This window comes from Pristis pectinata, chromosome 23 (assembly GCF_009764475.1).
Source record: "Pristis pectinata isolate sPriPec2 chromosome 23, sPriPec2.1.pri, whole genome shotgun sequence".
NCBI classification, from domain to species: domain Eukaryota; kingdom Metazoa; phylum Chordata; class Chondrichthyes; order Rhinopristiformes; family Pristidae; genus Pristis; species Pristis pectinata.
In genome coordinates, this window is record NC_067427.1 from 4,815,442 (window position 1) to 4,836,178 (window position 20,737).

Sequence of the window (20,737 nt, forward strand, 5' to 3'; positions counted from 1 at the left end):
CTGTATCTCTCGATTGACTCTATATATTGGTCCTCAATTGCTACAATTCACAGTATAGTCTACTCGTTAAAACAAAAACAAGGAGTGGTGAAGCACAACTGCAGGTTTCACTTCAAGTCACACACTTGTTCCTGAGTGGTGGCTGGGAGTAAATCCCAGAACTCCCTCCCCAGCAGAACCCGAAGGACTGCAACGTTCAAGAAGGTTCAAGAACCACCTTCTCAACAACAAGAAGGGATGGGCATTTAATCCTGGCGATGCCAGCAATGCCCACAAGCTGAAAAATGAACTTAAAAAAAGCAATTTATTCAGAAAATTGAGTCCAAAGAAGAAATGGAAACGACTGCAGCTTCTGTCTGTGAAAGCAGCATACCTTCAATCCACAAAATTCACTGCAGATGAGGCTACTCCAACAGCGCCTCTCAAACTCTCAGACTCCCCGTCCAAGAAGGACAAGGGCAGTCACTGCACAGGAACACCAGCCTCTCTCTAACCATCCTCATCCACCAGATGGCAACTGATCACCATGGCCACCCTGGCCTCACCCTATCAGAGATAGTCCCTTTGTCCTATGCACCCTTCACCCACCCTCTCTGCTACTTAAAGCTAATTTGTTTTCCTCCATTTCCCAGTTGTTCAGCCAGAAAGGTTAACTTTTTTCTCTCTCTACAGATGCTTCCTGACCTGCCGAATGTTTTTACACCTGTCAGCCACTTCAGTAGAATCCACTGCCATTTTCTCAGGGGATCGCGATCTGCAGTGATTTCATGTTTCACTTTATCCTGGCATTTAAGAAGCAAAGGTTTTAATTTTGCAATGTTTCTGTTCTTTACAGGACAGCTATCAAGCCTGTGGCTATTCTTTTGCCAGTGTTGGGTCTGACCTGGTTTTGTGGGGTTTTGGTCCATCTCAATATTACTCTTGGCTATGTCTTTGTTGTACTTAATTCCTTCCAGGTAAGTGTGAATCAACTCCTTTGTTCATGTTTAAAGATACACTGCCTTCATCAGAAACGCTTGAGATACAAGCAAAATGTCTTTCTTTCACCAAGTGACAATCAGCTATTGTGTCAAGTACCTTTCAGTTAATTTCACAGAGTAGTCATCAGCATTGAACTCTACGGATCTCTTTAGAGTGGATTTATGCTAAAAGTGTGCTATGAATCACAAAATGGAAAGCACGTAACAAGCAGGAGCATGAATGTGTCGACTGGCCACTCTTTCACTACTCAGCAGGCTGATTCATTCTTGGCCACAGCACCACTCTCCTGCGTACTCCCATACACTTTGATTCCCCTGTAGTTCAAATCTTGTCAGTCTCTGCCTAAGGTATATTTAGTAGTTCCACAGCTTGGGAGAGGTTTCCAAAGAGCCACCTCAGGTGAGAAAAGGGATTACTTCTCATCTTCACCTGAACCGTACCACCCCTTGATCTGAGACTATGCCCCTTGGTTCTAGACACCCCTACTAAAGGAAACCTGTCTGTGGCCCTCAGAATTTTATAACATCACCTTTAAGTAAAAGATCTTATAGGATGTCACAAGAGCTTTCCACCCAATGACCTGCTTCTGAAGTGTAACTGGTGTACAGAGAAGCAGCAACAAAATGAAGAGGAAGATGTTTCCCTGTCAGAGAAACTAAGTATACTGTATCGTCACAGAAGATCTCTGCACTATGTATTTCCACCAGCACATTCTACTCTGTCTCGAGAATTCAGTTTGATTGACCTCGATACTGGCGTTGACTATTCTAGAGGATGTTTAGTACAGCGGCTGAGGATGGATTTCTAGTTTTAGGTTGTGACTGAGGGATATACCAGGAGACCTGAAGTCCCCTCATTCTAAAACTGCTGTGCAGTTTTTTACCTCCAGCTGAGAGGGCTGATTTGGTCCAACCTCACCAAACACAAGAGCATAAGAAACAGAAGCAGGAGTAAAACCCCAATTACATGTTTGTCTGGGGAACTGAACCTTCTAGCTCAAAGACAAGTGAGTTGTCTAACACCAGCAACCAAATTAGTGCTGCCTTGGTGTTTTTTTTTGAAAGCTCAAATTGGTCGAGATTTATATTGGAAGGCCTGGATAGAGTGGACGTGGAGAGGATGTTTCCAGTAGTGGGAGAGTCTAGGACCAAAGGGCACAGCCTCAGAATAGAAGGGCGTCCCTTTAGAACAGAGATGAGGGGAAATTTCTTTAGCCAGAGGGTAGTGAATCTGTGGAATTCATTGCCACAGGCAGCTGTGGAGGCCAAGTCATTGGGTACATTTAAAGCGGAGGTTGATAGGTACTTGATTAGCAAGGGCGTCAAAGGTTACGGGGAGAAGGCAGGAGAATGGGGTTGAGAGGGAAAATAAATCAGCCATGATTGAATGGCAGAGCAGACTCAATGGGCCGAGTGGCCTACTTCTGATCCTATGTCTTATAGGCTTATATCTCTTTAGATGGACCATTCTAAACACTGTGCAGGAAACTTACACAGTGCTTCAGGTCAGGTGTGGATAACGTGACATCGACGGAACACAATTCTGAATTAATATTTCATCCATGCCATTGCCTTTGAAATGAGAGTGCCTTGATTCACAGCTTAAATTCGCCTGCATATAAACTTACACAAATTCTTTCCTTTTACAAACAGAGTAAGAATTACAAACAGTGCTGCAGTCAATAGTTGAATGGAGCCGAACAGTGGTGCAGCAGGTAGTGCTGCTGCCTCACTGCTTCTGCGACTTAGGTTCAATCCTGACCTGGGCTGCTTGTGTGGAGTTTGCACGTTCTCCCTGTGACTGCGTGGGTTCCTCCCACATCCCAGAGATGTGCTAGTTGGTCACCCCAAGCATAGGTGGATGGTGGGAGAGTCAGGATGTCACTGTTGGGCATGTTGGGGTGAAAACAACAGCTCACGTCTCTAATACCCATTAAGAGCTACAGCCAACTTTTAAAACTTGCCACATTGCCAGTTTGAAATATGAACCCTTGTTTGCCAGTGGCTCACACTGTCCTTGTGTGCAATTTGTTTCAGTGGGGTTATACCTCATTGAACGGTCAAAATAATGCAATGTTGTGAAATGGCTGAAAAACCTCTCCACACCCTGGTGACCAATGCCATAACATTCATGAACAAATACACACACTCACTTTTATAATGTACCTTGGCAAGTTGTGCCTTGGTTGGTGGCAGTCTTGCCTCCGAAGGTGTTGGGTTCAAACCCGTCTCCAAAGACTTCAGTACAAAAGTCCAGGCTAACATTCCGCTGCAATAATGAGGGAGTCCTGGCTTGTCCGAGGTGTTGCAGTTTGGGCCACATCTCTCTCAGACAGACGTTAGACTATTCAAAGGAAGAAGAGAACATGAATTTTTTTCACGGTACTAGGCTTATATTTATTTCTCAGTCAGTAAATCAGGCTAATTTGTCATTACCACTCTGTTTGTAGGAGCTTGCTGTACAGACTGTGGTTGTCATGGTTTCTGTGTTGCAAAGTGACTTCAGAAGGATCAGAATACAGACATAAGAGACTGCAGATGCTGCAATCTGGAGCAACGAATATGATGCTGGAGGAGCTCAGTGGGTCAGACAGAGTCTGTGGAGGGAAATGGACAGGCGATGTTCCAGTCAATGTCGACTGTCCATTTCCATCCACAGATGCTGCCTGACCCACTGAGTTCCTCCAGCATCTTGTATGTAGTATCAGAATGCAAGACTTTTATCCCCAGAGACATTAACAGTTTTCACTCTTGTTGAAATTTTTTTTGAGATGCAATGACAAAGAGTTAACTGTTTTTTCTAAGTTATACTAATGCAGAGAATCAGTTATGTAAATCAATTATAAAAGCATGTCCCATGGAATGAATGTCTAACCCTGAATGCAAACTCCTCATATTTTCGCTATTGGAATACATTTGCAAGCTAATTAACTCTCAGAAGAGCAACAATACAAAAGCAGTTTACCTCCCACTGTTTTCAAACACAGTGATTAATTGGACAAATGAGATTTTGGTAAGTGCTCCACAGATTACATAAAACACTTAAAGCTCATGAATTTAGCCTTATCTAGAATTTTTTGATAAGTAGTTAAAGTAACTAAAACTGACAGAATGTTAATAATCACAAAATATTTGGAGGGTTGTCCTTTTCATAAATCTTTCAGTTCCATGCCCATAAAAATCTACTGTAGTAATAAATCACTTGCCTTCTCATGCTGATAGTATTTCCAGCTTGAATGTTTCCTCCCGTTAACTGATGTCAATCCATAGAGGGAACAGCCTTTACTTTTCTTTGGAAAACTCAAGAACCCCTTGAAGTTTTGTCTTTTCACCTCGATAGCCTAACAATAACTTGTTTAACAATAAAAAGAATGGTATTATTTAGTTTTAGCATCCTTACCTTCCCTAATTGTCCTAATTTTAGAGGAGTTTTGTTTATTCCCAGACTGAATGCTAACGACATGATATCATTGAGGAGTTTCGATGCCGAGCAGTTTAAGGGACTGAATTATCTCACACAGAGCAAGATCCTGAGTCAGTCGCTGTGTCTACTGCCTTACGGCACTGCCCTCAGCAACTCCTTGGACTGTGCTGTCTACCACATGATAGAATTGTAGGAAAGGTACAATGCAGGAGGCCACTCTGCCCATCATGTCTGTGCCCGTCAACCAAGAACTACCCAATCTAACCCCACCTTCCAGCACTGGTCAGTAACCGGCAGATCGCACGACCTCTCAGGGAGGGAGTTGCAGAGCCCCAACACCCTCTGGGTGAAAACATTTTTTCTGATCTCCTCTCTAATCCTTCTACCAATGACTTTAAATCTGTACCCAACCCCCCCCCCCCCCCAACCCAATCTTTGACCCCTCTGCTAATAGAAATAGATCCCCCCTATTTAGTCTCTCTGGACCACTCCTAATTTTATGTAGTAGGAGGAAACATAATATAATGCAAAAGTAAAATCATGCATATCGGTTCACCGGTTAGTAAGTATTGGTTTATTATTGTCACAAGTACCGAGATACAATAAAAAGCTCCTGTTTGTGTGCATCTGGTCAGATCATCCCATACATAAGTACATCGAGGTAGTACAAAAGAACCATAGAAAGCATCCTATCTGGATGTATCACGGCTTGGTATGGCAACTGCTCCACCCAGGACCACAAGAAGCTGCAGAGAGTTGTGGACACAGCCCAGCGCATCACGGACACCAGCCTCCTCTCCTTGGACTCTGTCTTTACCTCTCGTTGTCTTGGTGAAGCAGCCAGCATAATCAAAGACCCCACAAACCCGGGACATTCTCCCTTCTCTCCTCTTCCATCAAGTAGAAGATACAGGAGCCTGAGGGCACGTACCACCAGACTTAAGGACAGCTTCTACCCCACTGTGATAAGACTATTGAACGGTTCCCTTATACGATGAGATGGACTATGACCTCACGATCTACCTTGTTGTGACCTTGCACCTTATTGCACTGCACTTTCTCTGTAGCTGTGACACTTTACTCTGTACTTTTATTGTTTTTACCTGTACTACATCAATGCACTCTGTCCTAACTCAATGTATCTGCACTGCGTAATGAACTGACCTGTACGATCGGTTTGTAAGACAAGCTTTTCACTGTACCTCGGTACAAGTGACAAAAATAAACCAATACCAATACCAATACCAAAGAAAAACAGAATGCAGAATATAGTGTTACAGGTACAGAGAAAGTGCAGTGGAGGTAGACAAATAAAGTGCAATGGTCACGACGAGGTAGATTGGGAGATCAAGAGTTCATCTTTTAGCATATGAGAGGTCAGTTCAAGAGTCTGATAACAGCGGGATGGAAGACGTCCTTGACCCTGGTGGTATCTTCTACCCGATGGGAGGGGGGAAGAAGAGAGAATGACCTGGCAGGAGGGGTCCTTGATTATGTTGGTTGCTTTCTTGAGGCAGTGGGAAGTGTAGACAGAGTCCATGGAGGGGAGACTGGGCTTATCTTAACGGAGGCCTCTCAAAATGAATTGGTGGATCTTGATCGGTTGGTGAGAACAACAGTTCGAGCAGATCTTAGCGAGCTGGAAGACTACCATCAAGAGTTTGATGAGCAGCACCTTCTTTGTAAGATCAAGCGAGAGGAGGTTGAGGCAGCACTAAAGGGTATGAAGGAGGATAGTGCTGCTGGCCCTGATGGTATTGCTAAAAGAGATCTCCAGCAGCTGGTCGCAAATGATGAGACTGTTCTTGCCCGCCTGTTCTCATTGTGGCTAAGGTCTGGGACCATCCCAGAGTGTTTGAAAAAAAAGCCGGACAGTGCTGATCCCTAAAATGGATAACGAAGAACAGCTTAAGAGTTTGGACAATTGGAGACCTATTACCATCGGTCCCATGCTGTTAAGGCTTTTTACAAAGATCGTGGCCAAACGATTGAGGTGAAAGGATAGGTGAAAGGGGATCACCCTGTTTCACTCCTCTTTTAAGCTGGATCTTATTGGTCTTTTTCGCACCGATCTCAACCACTGTTGTTGTGTTAGAGTAAAGATCTAAAACCAAGTCAATGAAGACTTTCGGTGCTCCCACACGCTGCAGGGCTTTCATAATCAGCTTATGACCGACCGAGTCAAAAGCTTTAACAACTCTGCTATTTCTTGCGGTCTTGGGCAGAGCAGTTGCCATACCAAGCTGTGATGCATCTGGATAGGATGCTTCCTATGGTGCACCTGTAAAAAATGGTGAGAGTCATCGGGGACATGCCGAATTTCCTTAGCCTTCTGAGGAAGTAGAGGCACTAGTGTACTTTCTTGGCCATAACGTCTATGTAGCTGGACCAGGAGAAATTGTTGTTGATATTTACACCTGGGAACTTGGAAGCTCTCAACCATCTCTACCTCAGCATCATTGATACAGACAGGAGCATGTACTCCACCCCCATTCTGAAGTCAATAAGGATACCAGTTAGTAATTTAGTTGCTTTCTAACCTCTTATAGCATTGCAGAAACCCACCTTGCAGTCGTGGGCTAAAAATTTAGATTTTATTTCAGTAGAGAGCCTGCTATTTTATTGACTTGAGTGATTAGTTTGTAGAAGGATAAATCAAGCTAAACTTTAAAAATTTACTTTGTGGCTTGTAAGTACAGTAGTGGTAGTAAAATCATTGGTCATGTGACTGAGTTACAGAGACTGCTTTTGGGGAATTAAGTGGCTCCAATCTGTTCACGGATCAGTGAAATAATCTGCAATATGTCAAAACAAGTCCTTAACAAACCTTTGTGATTGAGGTTGACTGTCTCCTGAGGATTACGGTTCTCACGAAGGGTGAAGAGTGAGATCTGGGATTGAAGCTTTGATGCAACTTGGATATATATTTCCAAATGAGATTGTTTTGCTGGTTTGAGTTTGAATATAGACGTTGACAGTTCCAGAACAGCTTTACACTCCTTTGAGAATCCAAAATTACTTTGCCAAACAGGCTCACTACCTGGTGTCCTTATCCAAAAGCATAGGAGATAGGTTGGTTTGTCCAATGGTCCTGGTCAACAAACTAGGAATGACTATGGAGAGACAATACCAGAGTCCTGTCTTACAGCTTTCCTTGAAGCATGACAAAGCCAGAGTCGAGTTTATTGTCATATGCACAAGGTGCAATGAAAACTTACTTACAGCAGCATCACAGGCACATAGCATCAGATAAGCAGCATTCACAAGAAAAACATAAATTGCACACAAATTATCCACAACTTTTACAAGAAAGAACACAATTAGAACAAAAGAAACATCCATTTTAGTGCAAAGTGATCAAAGTGGTCATCGTATTAACCTGTAGTGATGAGGGTTGTGCCGGTTGGTTCAAGAACCGAATGGTTGAAGGGAAGTAGCTGTTCCTGAACCCAGTGGTGTGGGACTTCAGGCTTCTGTACCTCCTGCCCGATGGGAGCTGCGAGAAGATGGCACGACCTGGATGGGGGGGATCTTTGATGATGGATGTTGCCTTCTTGAGGCAGCGCCTCCTGTAGATACTCCCGATGGTGGGGAGGGATGTGCCCGTGATGCATTGGGCTGAATCCACTACTCTCTGCAGCTTCTTACATTTCTGTGCATTCGAATCGCGCATTCGACAAGCTTCCAAGGTATTTCTTTTCATCTCTGAAGCTCACGGAAAACATCCAGCACTGATAATTTTAAGTAGGTGGCTTAGTTACAACTCTAAACCAGGCAAAGTTAGCAAGAAGACAAGTTTTAAGATGCAGAGAAATTGGGCGAGCGGAGGAGAGGACAAGAGGGAAGGACTGTGACGGGACGTGGTGGGTGTGTGATGGGACGTGGTGGGTGTGTGACAGGACGTGCTGGGTGTGTGACGGGACGTGGTGGGTGTGTGATGGGATGTGCTGGGTCTGTGACAGGACGTGGTAGGTGTGTGATGGGACGTGGTAGGTGTGTGATGGGACGTGGTGGGTCTGTGATGGGAAGTGCTGGGTGTGTGATGGGACGTGGTGGGTCCGTGACGGGACGTGCTGGATCCGTGACGGGACATGGTGGGTGTGTGACGGGACATGGTGGGTGTGTGACGGGACGTGCTGGGTGTGTGATGGGACGTGGTGGGTGTGTGATGGGACGTGGTGTGTGTGTGATGGAGCGTGGTGGGTCTGTGATGGGACGTGGTAGGTGTGTGATGGAGCGTGGTGGGTCTGTGATGGAGCGTGGTGGGTCTGTGATGGAACGTGGTGGGTCTGTGTTGGGACGTGGTAGGTGTGTGATGGAGCGTGGTGGGTCTGTGATGGAACGTGGTGGGTGTGTGATGGGACGTGGTAGGAGAGACCATGAATGCTTAAAAAATTCAAAAAGAGTGAAAAATGTTGTTGGTTCTGGGATAAATGACTAAAGAGGTGACAGTTTTGGGGTGGAGGATGGGCGTAATGGAATGTAAAGAAACAAGTTTTTTTGTTTTTCTTTGGTTGTAAACAGAATGGAATTCCCCTGAAACTGAGCATGAAAATTGGCAGAGTCATAGATAGTGAGGAGGATTGTCTAAGGATACAGTGGGATATAGATCAGCTGGAAGATTGGGTGGGGCGGTGGCAGAACGAATTTATTGCAGACAAGTGTGAGGTAATGCACTTTGGGAAGTCAAATTCTGGTCAGTCATATAGAGGAAATGGCAGTGACCTTAGGAACGTTGATGTACACAGAGAGATCTTGGGATGTAAGTCCATCATAACTCACTGAAAGTGGCAACACAGATGTATAGGGTAGTAAAAAAGGCATTTGGTATGCTTGTCATCATATCAAGGCATTGAGTACAAGAGTTGGGATGTCATAGAATATAGAATATTACAGCACAGTACAGGTCCTTCGGCCCACAATGTTGTGCCGACATTTTATCCTGCTCTAGGATCTATCTAACCCTCCCCTCCCACATAGCCCCCTATTTTTCTATCATTCATGTGTCTATCTAAGAGTCTCTTAAATGTCCCTAATGTATCTGCCCCCACAACCTCTGCTGGCAGTGCGTTCCACGCACCCACCACTCTCTGTGTAAAAAAAACTTACCCCTGACATCCCCCTTATATCTTCCTCCAATCACCTTAAAATTATGTCCCCTCATGTTAGCCATTGTCGTCCTGGGAAAAAGTCTCTGACTGTCCACTTGATCTATGCCTCTTATCATCTTGTACACCTCTATCAAGTCACCTCTCATCCTCCCCCTCTCCAAAGAGAAAAGCCCTAGCTCGCTCAACCTATCCTCATAAGACATGCTCTTCAATCCAGGCAGCATCCTGGTAAATCTCCTCTGCACTCTCTCTAAAGTTTCCACATCCTTCCTATCATGTTGCAGCTTACAAACTGTTGGTTAGACCACATAGATTGGCTGCTCTGTTTCCCATGTTACCATAGTGACTACACTTCATAATACATTATTGGCTGTAAAGTGCTTTGGGACATAATGAAAGATGGTGAATAGAAGCAGCTCTTCCCAACCTTGTTAACCCCCTTTTCCATTGCCAAAGTGTCCCAGAGCCCTACACAGCCAGTGGGCTCATTTTGAAGTGCTCTGTAACTGTTGTTCTGTAAGTAAATGGTTAATTGGTGCAAGCTCCCAGACACAGCAGTCAGCAGATGGATAATATGCCTGTTTTAGGTACTGTCAACTGAGGGATGAAGGTTGGTCAAAGCAAACAACTCTGTCATTGAGATGGTAAAAATAATCAAACTCCTGCAGAGCTTGCCTGCACTTCTGCAAGGTCGAGGCTGCTACATGTCCAAAGGTGACGGGGAAAGTTCAGCATGAAGCATCCTCTCTTTGCCATTGAGCTGTGCTGTGAAAGATGTTAGATAGGAACTCGATCTGATGGTTTACCACAGGCGACCACTGGGCAACAAAATGCCGAATAATTTTGTTTTAAATCCAGATGTGTTGACCCCATTTCTTGAACATCTGGATTAAATTGCGACCTAGTGCATTGGACCTACGGCTGATTATTTTTGAAAATGACTGCATTATCTGCAGGATATCTGGAGATGGGACTGATAAAGCTGGAAGATATATTAACTTCAGGATTTGAAGGATGTACAGTAAGTATCTGGTAATAACAGATAGGTTCCCCTTTCATTACCACTGCAACAGATGTCCAAATGCAGCAGTGAAATCCTGCCTCTTACCCTGAAGAAGTGCAGCTGTTTGGCAGATCTTTCTGTTGTGCAGGTACTGGTGAACAGAACAACTCTAACTACACACTACGTTACTGAATTATCATCCTACCAATGACTGAGGGATGCTCATGAAGAAGGTTTGTTATCCAGAATCAGGCAGTTCCATTCCTATTAACCCCTCAGTTCTTCAACCTATCCCCTTGTTCCTTACAGTCTAAACATTACCTGTTCAAAAGTATCTTCAGTTCTTCAACTGCTGTTTCCCGGTGTGAGTATTTTAGCTATTCCTGTGTCAAGACAGGGTGTTGCCACAGTATTTCTGTATTCTTGTTTTCTTTTTTTAACTACCTCAGCATAATTATGTATGGCTATGATCTGTCTGGATGGCACGCAGACAAAGCTTTTCATTGTATCTCCCTGTATAGTACACATGACAATAACTAACCAATGCCAATACCTAATAATTAAAACCTAACAGCATCCTATGACCAGAAATCTCACCAGGATCTCAACAGATCTGATAGCAATGTTCAAGAGGCATTTAGCCAGGCACATGAACTTGCAGGGGAATGGAGGGACAGAGACCATGTGCAGGCAGATGGGGATTAGTTTAAATTGGCATTAGGGTCAGCATAGATTTTGTGGGCCAAAAGGCCTGCTCCTGTGCTGTACTGTTCTGTGTTCTATGATTACCTTACGTCTGTCTAAGAAAATAGACAGTTTAATATCTCATTCAAAGTACATTACCTCCAAGAAGGCAGTACTGCACTGGAATAGGTTGTGAGTTAATCACTGGCCATTGCAGACTCTCGTGGCTTGTGATCACTGGGTACTCAGCATCTAAACCCTGGAGGTAATGTAGAAAAGTGCTGTGAGGCAGTTTCCTTGTGTCAAGGACCTTGTGTGATGATACCTGTCTGTGGAGCAGACTCGATGGGCCAAATAGCCTAATTCTGCCCCCATGTCTTATGACTAGGTACAGGTAGAAGTTGGTCCCCACCAGCATCCACCAGTGGCCATGCATTGTCTCTGTTCTATCGACTAATAGGGAATTGGATATCTAGGAATGCCGCCAGCCCTGTACCGCACATTAAACTCATGGCACTGAAGATGAATTCATACACTTTGGCTTGGAGAGAAAGGCTCAGGGATGTACTCTCACAAAGGAACATTGCATGAATAAGAATCTAGAAATGGTAATTGGTTACTGGTTTATTATTGTCACATGTACTGAGATACATAGAACGGTACAGCACAGGAACAGGCCCTTCAGCCCACGATGGTGTGCCGATGATGTTAATGACACCGAGTTAAATTAATCCCTTCTGCCTGCACTGGGTCCATATCCCTCCACTCCTGCATATTCATGCACCCATCTAAGAGCCTCTAAATGCCTCTATAGTATCTGCCTCCACCACACCACCCCTGGCAGCACATTCCAGGCACCCACCACTCTCTGTGGTTAAAATAAAACTTGCCCCGCACATCTCCTTTGAACTTACCCCCTCTCACCTTAAATGTAGTATTAGACATTTCAACCCTGGGAAAAAGATACCGGCTGTCGTCTCTTTCTACGCCTCTCATAAATCTTATAAACTTCTATCAGGACTCCCCTCAACCTCGGCTGCTCCAGAGAAAACAACCCTACTTTGTGCAACCTCTCCTTATAGCTCATACCCTCTAATCCAGGCACAGTGAAAGGCTTTTGTTTGCATGCCAGCCAGGCAGATCATTCTGTACATGAGTACACTGAGGTAGTACAAAAGGAAAAACAATGACGGGAAGCAGAACATAGTGTTACAGTTACAGAGAAAGTGCAGTGCAGGCAGACAAATAAGGTGCAAGGGCCACGACAAGGTAGATTGAGAGATCAAGAGTTCATCTTTATCGTACAAGAGGTCTGTTCAAGAGTCTGGTAACAGTGGGGTGGAAGCTGTCCTTGAGACTGGTGGTACGTACTCTCAAGTTTTTGTAGCAGCTTCAGGATTTCTCTTTACTTATGAGAAGACAATGTACAGATCCAGGACAGAAAAAGCCCAAAGTCAAGGAATTCCCTTTCTAGAAAAAAAGGATGAGCACATGGATCTGACCTGCAGAGAGAGAGCACAGGAGAGCCCTTTAAGAGACAATTTTAAGTTGCAGCAGGGATGGGTTAAGGTTGTGATTATGTGGAAAGTTAGGTGAAGATGGGCTGAATAGCCTCCCTGATCCAGAATTATTGTTTTCCTTGCTGATTAAAGTCCCACAGCAAAACTGAGTGATTCCAGCTTACGTTTTTGGTAACTGAGGACAGAAGTGTTGCTTGGAATCCAAACAGCAAGTCAAATTATTCTGTAACTATGAGAGTTTGTGGGGGATGATTTTATAATTAATTTGAGGCCTGTTAACGAGGCAGCCCAGACATGGTCAGCTTGGGCTCTTGATGTGGATCTGCAGAGTAACTGCTGCTGATAGATCAAGGACTGTTGGGGCTTCACCTTTAGCCCTGCCCCCCAGATACTGCCAGTGACGGGGTGCTGATGACTGTGTAGAACAATGGATTCTTTTCATTCATCTCACACAGACCATAGATGGCAGACCTCGCTCTCCCAGACACTGGTGTAAAATCCAGCACTCCCTGGGAGTTAGTTTTCTGCTTTAATCGATGATATAGGGGTTCTCTGAGTTCCAAATGACCTAACTTACGGAAATCTGACTTTGCACACATTTTTACATGCGCTTTTAAAGCATTTTTCAAGCTAGTAATAACAATAATAAAATATTTCATGGTATTCATTAATGATTGGATACAGTGTGTGTTCCATAACTTTAATTATGGATAGTATTTGGGTAATTATTCAATGAAGTAGTCGAGAGGACCAGAATATAAAAGCAAGGATGTACTGCTGAGGCTTTATAAGGTATTGGTCAGACCACATTTGGAGTATTGTGATCAATTTTGGGCTCCGTATCTAAGGAAGGATGTGCTGGCCCTGGAGAGGGTCCAGAGGAGGTTCACAAGAATGATCCCAATAATGAAAGGTTTAACATATGAGGAATATTTGATGTCTCTGGGCCTGTACTCGATGGAGTTCAGAAGGATGATGGGGGGATCTCATTGAAACCTACCGGATACTGAAAGGCCTGGAGAGAGTGGGTGTGGTGAGGATGTTTCCATCAGTGGGAGAGTCTAGGATCTGAGGCAAAGCCTCAGGATACCTTTAGAACTGAGATGAGGAGGAATCTGTGGAATTTCTTGCTACGGAGGGCTGTAGAGGCCAAGTCATTGGGTGTACTTAAGACAGAGATTGATAGGTTCTTGATTGGTAATGGGGTTTAAGGGTTAAGGGGAGAAGGCGAGAGAATGGGGTTGAGGAAAATAAATCAGCCATGATTGAATGGCGGAGCAAACTCGATGGGCCGAATGGCCTAATTCTGCTCCTATATCTTATGGTAATGAAATAATTATACCAAGTGTATGTGGAGTGATGCGATACAGGTTACTATAGAAAATGGCCTTTTCTGACTTATGGAGAAATCAGCTTACAAACCGCTCTTATGGACGGAGCCCTTATGTAACCACGGGACTGCCTGCATTTCCTTTCAAAATGCACTCTTGATTTTCTGTTGCCAATTCTATTGTGTGGTTTAAAGGCTTGCAATTCATTGCTAATATCTTGAAGCACCAAACCCAAACATGGCTTGTTGCAGACTTACAAAAGAAAACATGCTAATCTGGTTATTGTTTTAAAACATGGTATCACAATAAATGCAGGAATTAGTGTTAGACCAACTTGATGCCTGAGCCACATCTGGCTGATGCAATGGGTTTAACTCCCCTGTGCTCTCTGATGGTCTCTGACAAGGGAACAGTTCGGTTACAGACAACAGCCACAGTATCTTGGAGCCAAAGTTCCTATTGATATCTGTGGCACATGGATCAGATTTGTGGAGTCTCCGCTCTTATAGTGCAGCTAGTAGATGGTCTCATGGTTCTGGCGACCTGGGTTCAATTCAGACCTCTGGCGCTGTCTGTGTGGAGTTTGCACGTTCTCCCTGTGACTGTATGGGTTTCCCCCGGGTGCTCCGGTTTCCTCCCACATCCCAAAGACGTGTGGGTTGATGGGTCAATTAGCTGCTGAAAATTGCCCCCTCGTGTATAGGTGAGGGGTAGAATCTGGGGGGAGTTGCTGGGAATGTGGAGAGAATAAAACGGGTTAAACTAGGATTAGAGTCAAAATGGTGCTTGTCAGTCGACATGGACTTGGTGAGCTGAAGGGCCTGTTTCTGCCGTATCTCTCTGTGACTCTATGCTCCAGTTTCCTCCCACATCCCACAGACATGTGGGCTCGAGGTTTAATTGGCTGCTGTAAATTGCTCCGGAGTATAGTTGAGTGATTGAATCCAGGGGGAGATGATGGACGTGTGAGGGGAGTAAATTAGGATTAGCGTGGGGTTAGTGTAAACAGGTGCTTGATGTTCGATGTGGACTGAGGGACCTGTTTCCATGCTGCATGGCTCCACAATTCTACTTGTAATGAGGTAACAAGTATGCTTGTCACTTTGCTACAAGTAGGTTAGGGGTATGAGAGTGTTGTATTTAATTTACCAGACTACCAGCCATAATTTGGGGTGATTAATCCAAAAACTCAAGTTCAAATCTCACCAGCACAGCAGCGGAATTCAAATTCGATCAGAGAAATCTGGGATTAAAGCTAAACTCAATAACGTCAGCACACGATTATTGGATTTTTGTGAAAAAAGTTGTTTCACTGATGTGCTTCAGGGAAGAGAATCCACCATTTTACCCAGTCTGGCCTCCAGGTGACCCCAGACCCAACAACCTGGTTCACTCCTTACTGTCCGGAGACGCAAGAGACCGCAGATGCTGGAATCTGGAGCGACAAACGATCTGCTGGAGTTCCTGACAAGACACTGGAGGACCTGCTGAGTTCCTCCAGCATCTTGTGTGACTTCTTTACTGTCTGCCCCGTTCAGCCAGAGATGGGTGAGAAGCGCTGCCACTGCAGGGGACGTTCACATCCACAAATGAAAATACAGCCGCCACCTCCACAACCTGCTTCAGCTTGGGAAAGAGAATGATTGTGCTCATTTCCGGGCTCCGTTGTAAGTGGTAGGTGTGTGAGTACTGTGTGGTGTATGGAATTGTACTGAATTTCAGAAACAAGAGTTCATCATTTATATGTTGTGGGTTTAGGACATAGAACAGATGAGAAATTTCTTCTGCCTTCTGTCTGTATGAAGCAACTTGGATTTATTTTGTGGCCTATCAGATCTCTCAGAGTGTCCAATATCTTCACATTGTTTTTGAGGTACAGCCACTATGATGCTGATAACCATGACAGCCATGGACACAGTTGCCGTAAAGGAGTTAATCTATGGTTTTCTGCTCCCAAACTAGTAAAACTCCAATAATCCGGCACGTTAGTTCTGCCGGCTGGCAGATTGTCCGGACTGTTGGATGTTATTCCTGTTAGTACCCAAACACACTTCCATTTCACTCCTTTTACACTTTTTCAGTAGTATAATAAACTTTCCAGGGAACCTGCCAAGTTCAAAGGGAGCGGGAAATATACAAGCAGAGTGGATCCTGGCTCCGGCTGCAAACCTACCCACATTCCTCATCCCTGGTGTTCCAGATCTGAACCCCAGCTCCAGTCTCACACCAGACCCACAGTCCAGTCACCAGCTCCAGTCACACACCAGACCCACAGTCCAGTCACCAGCTCCAGTCACACACCAGACCCACAGTCCAGTCACCAGCTCCAGTCACACTGCTCTGATTGAGTTTCCTGCTTACACTCTAGACCATGACTCACATTCTGGACTAACAAGTGAACCAGATGCCAAACTATCTGAATAATCAGATGCCAGATTATTGGAGTTTTACTCTATTTACTATTTTCTACAAAGAAGAAACTGATATAATTTCAGAAGCATTCTTATAACGCTGTGCTCCATTTCCAAAAATATGCATTTTTCCAATTTTTGGAGCGTTGTTTTCTGAACATTAGCAATTATGTTGTGATAAAGGCCCTTTTGGAAATTTCAGTGATTATTTTTTAAGTTGAATAACTTCCGAGCAGTCCATTGTTGCACACAGTCTTTGTAGGGTAAGAAAAACAAGGGGCACATTGAATATCTATTTTTATCCCCAAATTAAGTAACTTATACCTTTGTCCTCTTTGTGAAGATGGCAAGCAGTCAGTTTTCCCAGGGCTCGGGACTTGCAGCTGGGTTCGAGTTAATCTAAAACTGCGTTGGAAATTCGTCAAAGTTGCTTGGTTTGGCAAATTAACCAGCAAAGCTGCTCCTGTAGGAGTGCTCGGTATTCTGTCGAAGGACAGGTCAGTGGCACAAATCCAACAATATTACCCTGCCAAAATGTTCCAAATGAGGAACAGCATTTGGTCAGGAAATCATACAAGATAGATCGCAGGGATCTTAGCTGTGTTATCTAGTGCTGATTAAATACAAGCTGATAGCATAAATCAGGTCAGCAGAACATGAAGTGGCATGCCTCAACTCTTGCCTTCGGTATAACATTTTAAACAGTCTCATTTATCTGCATTCAGTGCCCTATGCAGAACCTCTTACACTATCGTACATGCTCTGGTGAACAGAGATAGATTATGTAGATGTTAGTGGGCAGGGACCCTCTCACACTGGGATCTGCAGACTGCAGAGGAGTAATGATCTAACGTAGTAAGCCTTTGACTCCTGCTTATTTGGTGTCTATTAAGTGCGCTTCATATTTTGCATTATGCTTGCACAAGTGAGTGCTGGAAATCTGAAATAAAACAGGAAATGCAGGAAACTTGCGCCAGATCATGCAAGACACCGCCCGCGCCTCACAGTTGGACTTGGCCTTTGCAGCTGCACAATTCTCAGTATCCCAATAACGTGGCTACTACAGCCATCGGCGAGCAGCGTCTGGGGCTCAAGCAGCAGAAACTGAGCCCCTTGCCCAGATGGCCTTGGCTTGAATTACCAGAGGCCTGATCCACTGCCTGTAAACACCTGATGGCGAGAGACGGTCAGAAACAGAATTTAAATAATTAAAAACATCGAAAAATATTAGCAAACTAATTCAAAAACTTTAAAATGATATTCAAGCTATGTAAACTTATTGAAGACTTGTTAATTCTAATTAGAATAACATAAAAAAATAACTAATTACCTTCAGTTTTTCGTGAAGGTGACTGACTTCCATTCAAATGAAGAAGGCCACACCAGGTGTCCCAGCTTCTCTTGGAGATATCAGGCATCTCAATCAGGTCATTTTAGAGAATGTAAGTGAACTTTTATACGAACAGTGAGCCCCAGTTTTAAATTCAAGTGAAGCATTAATGATAGTAATACATTTAGACTGTTTATTGGTGTGTTTCCCAGCATCTGGAAAAGCATGGACTTATTAGGTATAGTCAGCATGGCTTTGTGCAGGGGAGGTCACACCTCACAAACTTGACTGAGTTTTTCGAGGAGGTGATGATGGTGATTGATGAGGGTCGGGTGGTGGATGTTGTATACACAGACTTTAATAAAGCTTTCAACAGAGTTCCTCATGGTGGCACTTGGGATCCATGGAGACTTGGAAGGTTGGATTCAAAATTGGCTTGGCCATAGAAGACAGAGGGTGGCAGTGGTGGGATGTTACTCTGACCTGACATCTGTGACCAGCAGTGTTGCTCAAGGATCAGTGCTGAGACCTCTGTTATTTGTGATATATATAAATGGTTTGGATGAAAATGAAGGTGGTCTGATTAGTAAGTTTGCAGATGACACAAAAATTGGCAGAGTTATGGATAGTGAAGAAGGTTGTCAAAGTTTCAGTAGATAAGATAAAATCTCTTTATTAGTCACATGTACATCAAAACACACAGTGAAATGCATCTTTTGCGTAGAGTGTTCTGGAGGCAGCCCGCAAGTGTCGTCATGCTTCCAGCGCCAACATAGCATGCCCACAACTTCCTAACCCGTACGTCTTTGGAATGTGGGAGGAAAACCGGAGCAACCCGGAGGAAACCCATGCAGACACGGGGAGAACGTACAAACTCCTTACAGACAGCAGCCGGAATGAACCCGGGTTGCTGGAGACCAGTTGGAAATTGGGCAGAGAAATGGCAGATGGAGCTTAATCCAGGCAAGTGTGAGGTGTTGCACTTTGGGAGATCAAATGTAAGGAGAAAGTATACAGCAAATGGCAGGACCCTGAGGAGCACTGATGTACAGTGGGATCTTGGGGTGCAAGTCCATAGCTCTCTGAAAGTGGAAATACAAGTAGATAGGATGGTAAAAAAAGGCACACGGCATATCTGCCTTCATCCATCAGGGTATTGAGTATAAAAGTCAGGATTTCATGTTGCAGCTGTATAAAACTTTGGTTAGGCCACATTTGGAGTACTGTGTGCAGTTCTAGTCACCTCATTACGGGAAGGATATAAAAGCTTTGGAGAGGATGTTGCCTAGATCAGAGAGTATTAACTATAAGGAGAGGTTGCACAAACTTGGGTTGTTTTCCCTGGAGCGTTGAGGCTGAGGGGCAAGCAGATAGAAGTTTATAGGTCATGAGAGGCTTAGATAGGGTAGATAGTCAGAGACTTTTGTCCCCGGGTGGAAATGTCAAATACTTGAGGCCATAGCTTTAAGGTGAGAGGGGGAAAGGCTAAAGGAGATTTATGAAGCAGTATTTTTTTTACACAGAGAGAGGTGGGTGCCTGGAACGCACTGCCAGGGGAGGTGCTGGAAGCAGATACAGTAGTGACATTTAAGAGGCGTTTAGACAGGTACATGAATCGGAATCGGTTTATTATTGTCACATGTACCGAGGTACAGTGAAAATCTTGTCTTGCATACCAATCGTACAAATCAATCCATTACACAGTGTATTGAGGTAGTACAAGGTAAAACAATAATTGAATGCAGAACAGGCAGGGAAAGGAAAGGTATGGACCTGTGGAGGCAGGTGGGATTAGTTTAAGTTGCATCATTGGTCGGCCCAGACATATGGGCTGAAGGGCCTATTCCTGTATGGTTCTACCACAGGCTCAGGATACTGGGTAAGACATTAAGGACTGAGATGAGGAGAAATATCTTCAGTGAGAGGGTGGTGAACCTGTGGAATTCTCTACCACAGAGCATTGTGGAGACCAAGTCACCAAGGAGGTAGATAGATTTCTAGACACAAAAGGCATAAAGGATTATGCGCAGAGGTGAGGAACATTGAGATGGATGATCAGCCTGTCACAGCAGGTAAAGTCTGTGCCCCTATCATGGATAACGAGGACTGAGTGTATACCAGCGCACAAGATTAGGACAGATTTGGATAAAATAGACAATGAAAAGTTGTTGCCATTAACCTGTGGTCCATGGAGGCTCAGACTTATGTGAAGTGGGTGTGGAGTTAGAGGTTGGGTAGGTGCAGGGGATGTGTGAGAGACCTCGTTGACGCCATAAGTGGCAACAACCTGGAACTCACAGCCCAAGAGGGTGAGGGAAGTGGAGAAGGTCAATGATTTCACTGGGAAATTGGATAGGTTCTTGAGCAAAATACATTTCTGGGGCAAAATAGACTGAAGGAATGTCAATGATTAGATTGCCCTACAGAGAGCTAGCAAGGACACAATGGGCTGAATGGCCTCCTGTGCTATAGCGACTCTATAATGGCTCTAAGACGAGGCTGTATCATTTTTTACCCAAGTGCTGGCAGTTCCCTCTGAAACCACTGGCCATAGCCAGTGTGATTTAGCCAATAAGTTCAACATCAGCACAGCTCCTCCCCAGGTTACCAAGGCCCGACCTCTGTACAGCCCGTACATACGCTCGAGCGTTTGGGAGACCAACGGGCTGGATTTTCTGGCTGTTGCGGGGCTGCCAGTATCTCCTGCCGCCTGGGTTCCCGGCCACGTTCCCGACTTGCAAACCGTTTGGGTTACGAACAGTTCACAGAACAGAACCCTGCCATGACCTGGGGAGGACCTGCCTCTGGCAAATCTTTCATCAAGTCAGGCATGAGGCTGAAGCACAAATAAGAAATGCTGGTGTGTGCATTCAATTAGTATCTTCAGGTCCTTAGCCTAATATCACTTCCCAATGTTAAACTGAGTGACCTCTGAGTTCACTC

At 44.5% G+C, this 20,737-nt stretch overlaps 1 protein-coding gene across 1 annotated transcript in view; it reads left to right on the forward strand.

Moving 5' to 3' along the window:
- Positions 1-20,737, forward strand: part of LOC127582270 (adhesion G-protein coupled receptor D2-like) — a 93,307-nt gene that overhangs the window by 60,003 nt on the left and 12,567 nt on the right. Inside the window, 1 exon segment of the mRNA XM_052037442.1 lies at positions 836-956. Coding sequence (XP_051893402.1) covers positions 836-956 — 121 coding nt within the window.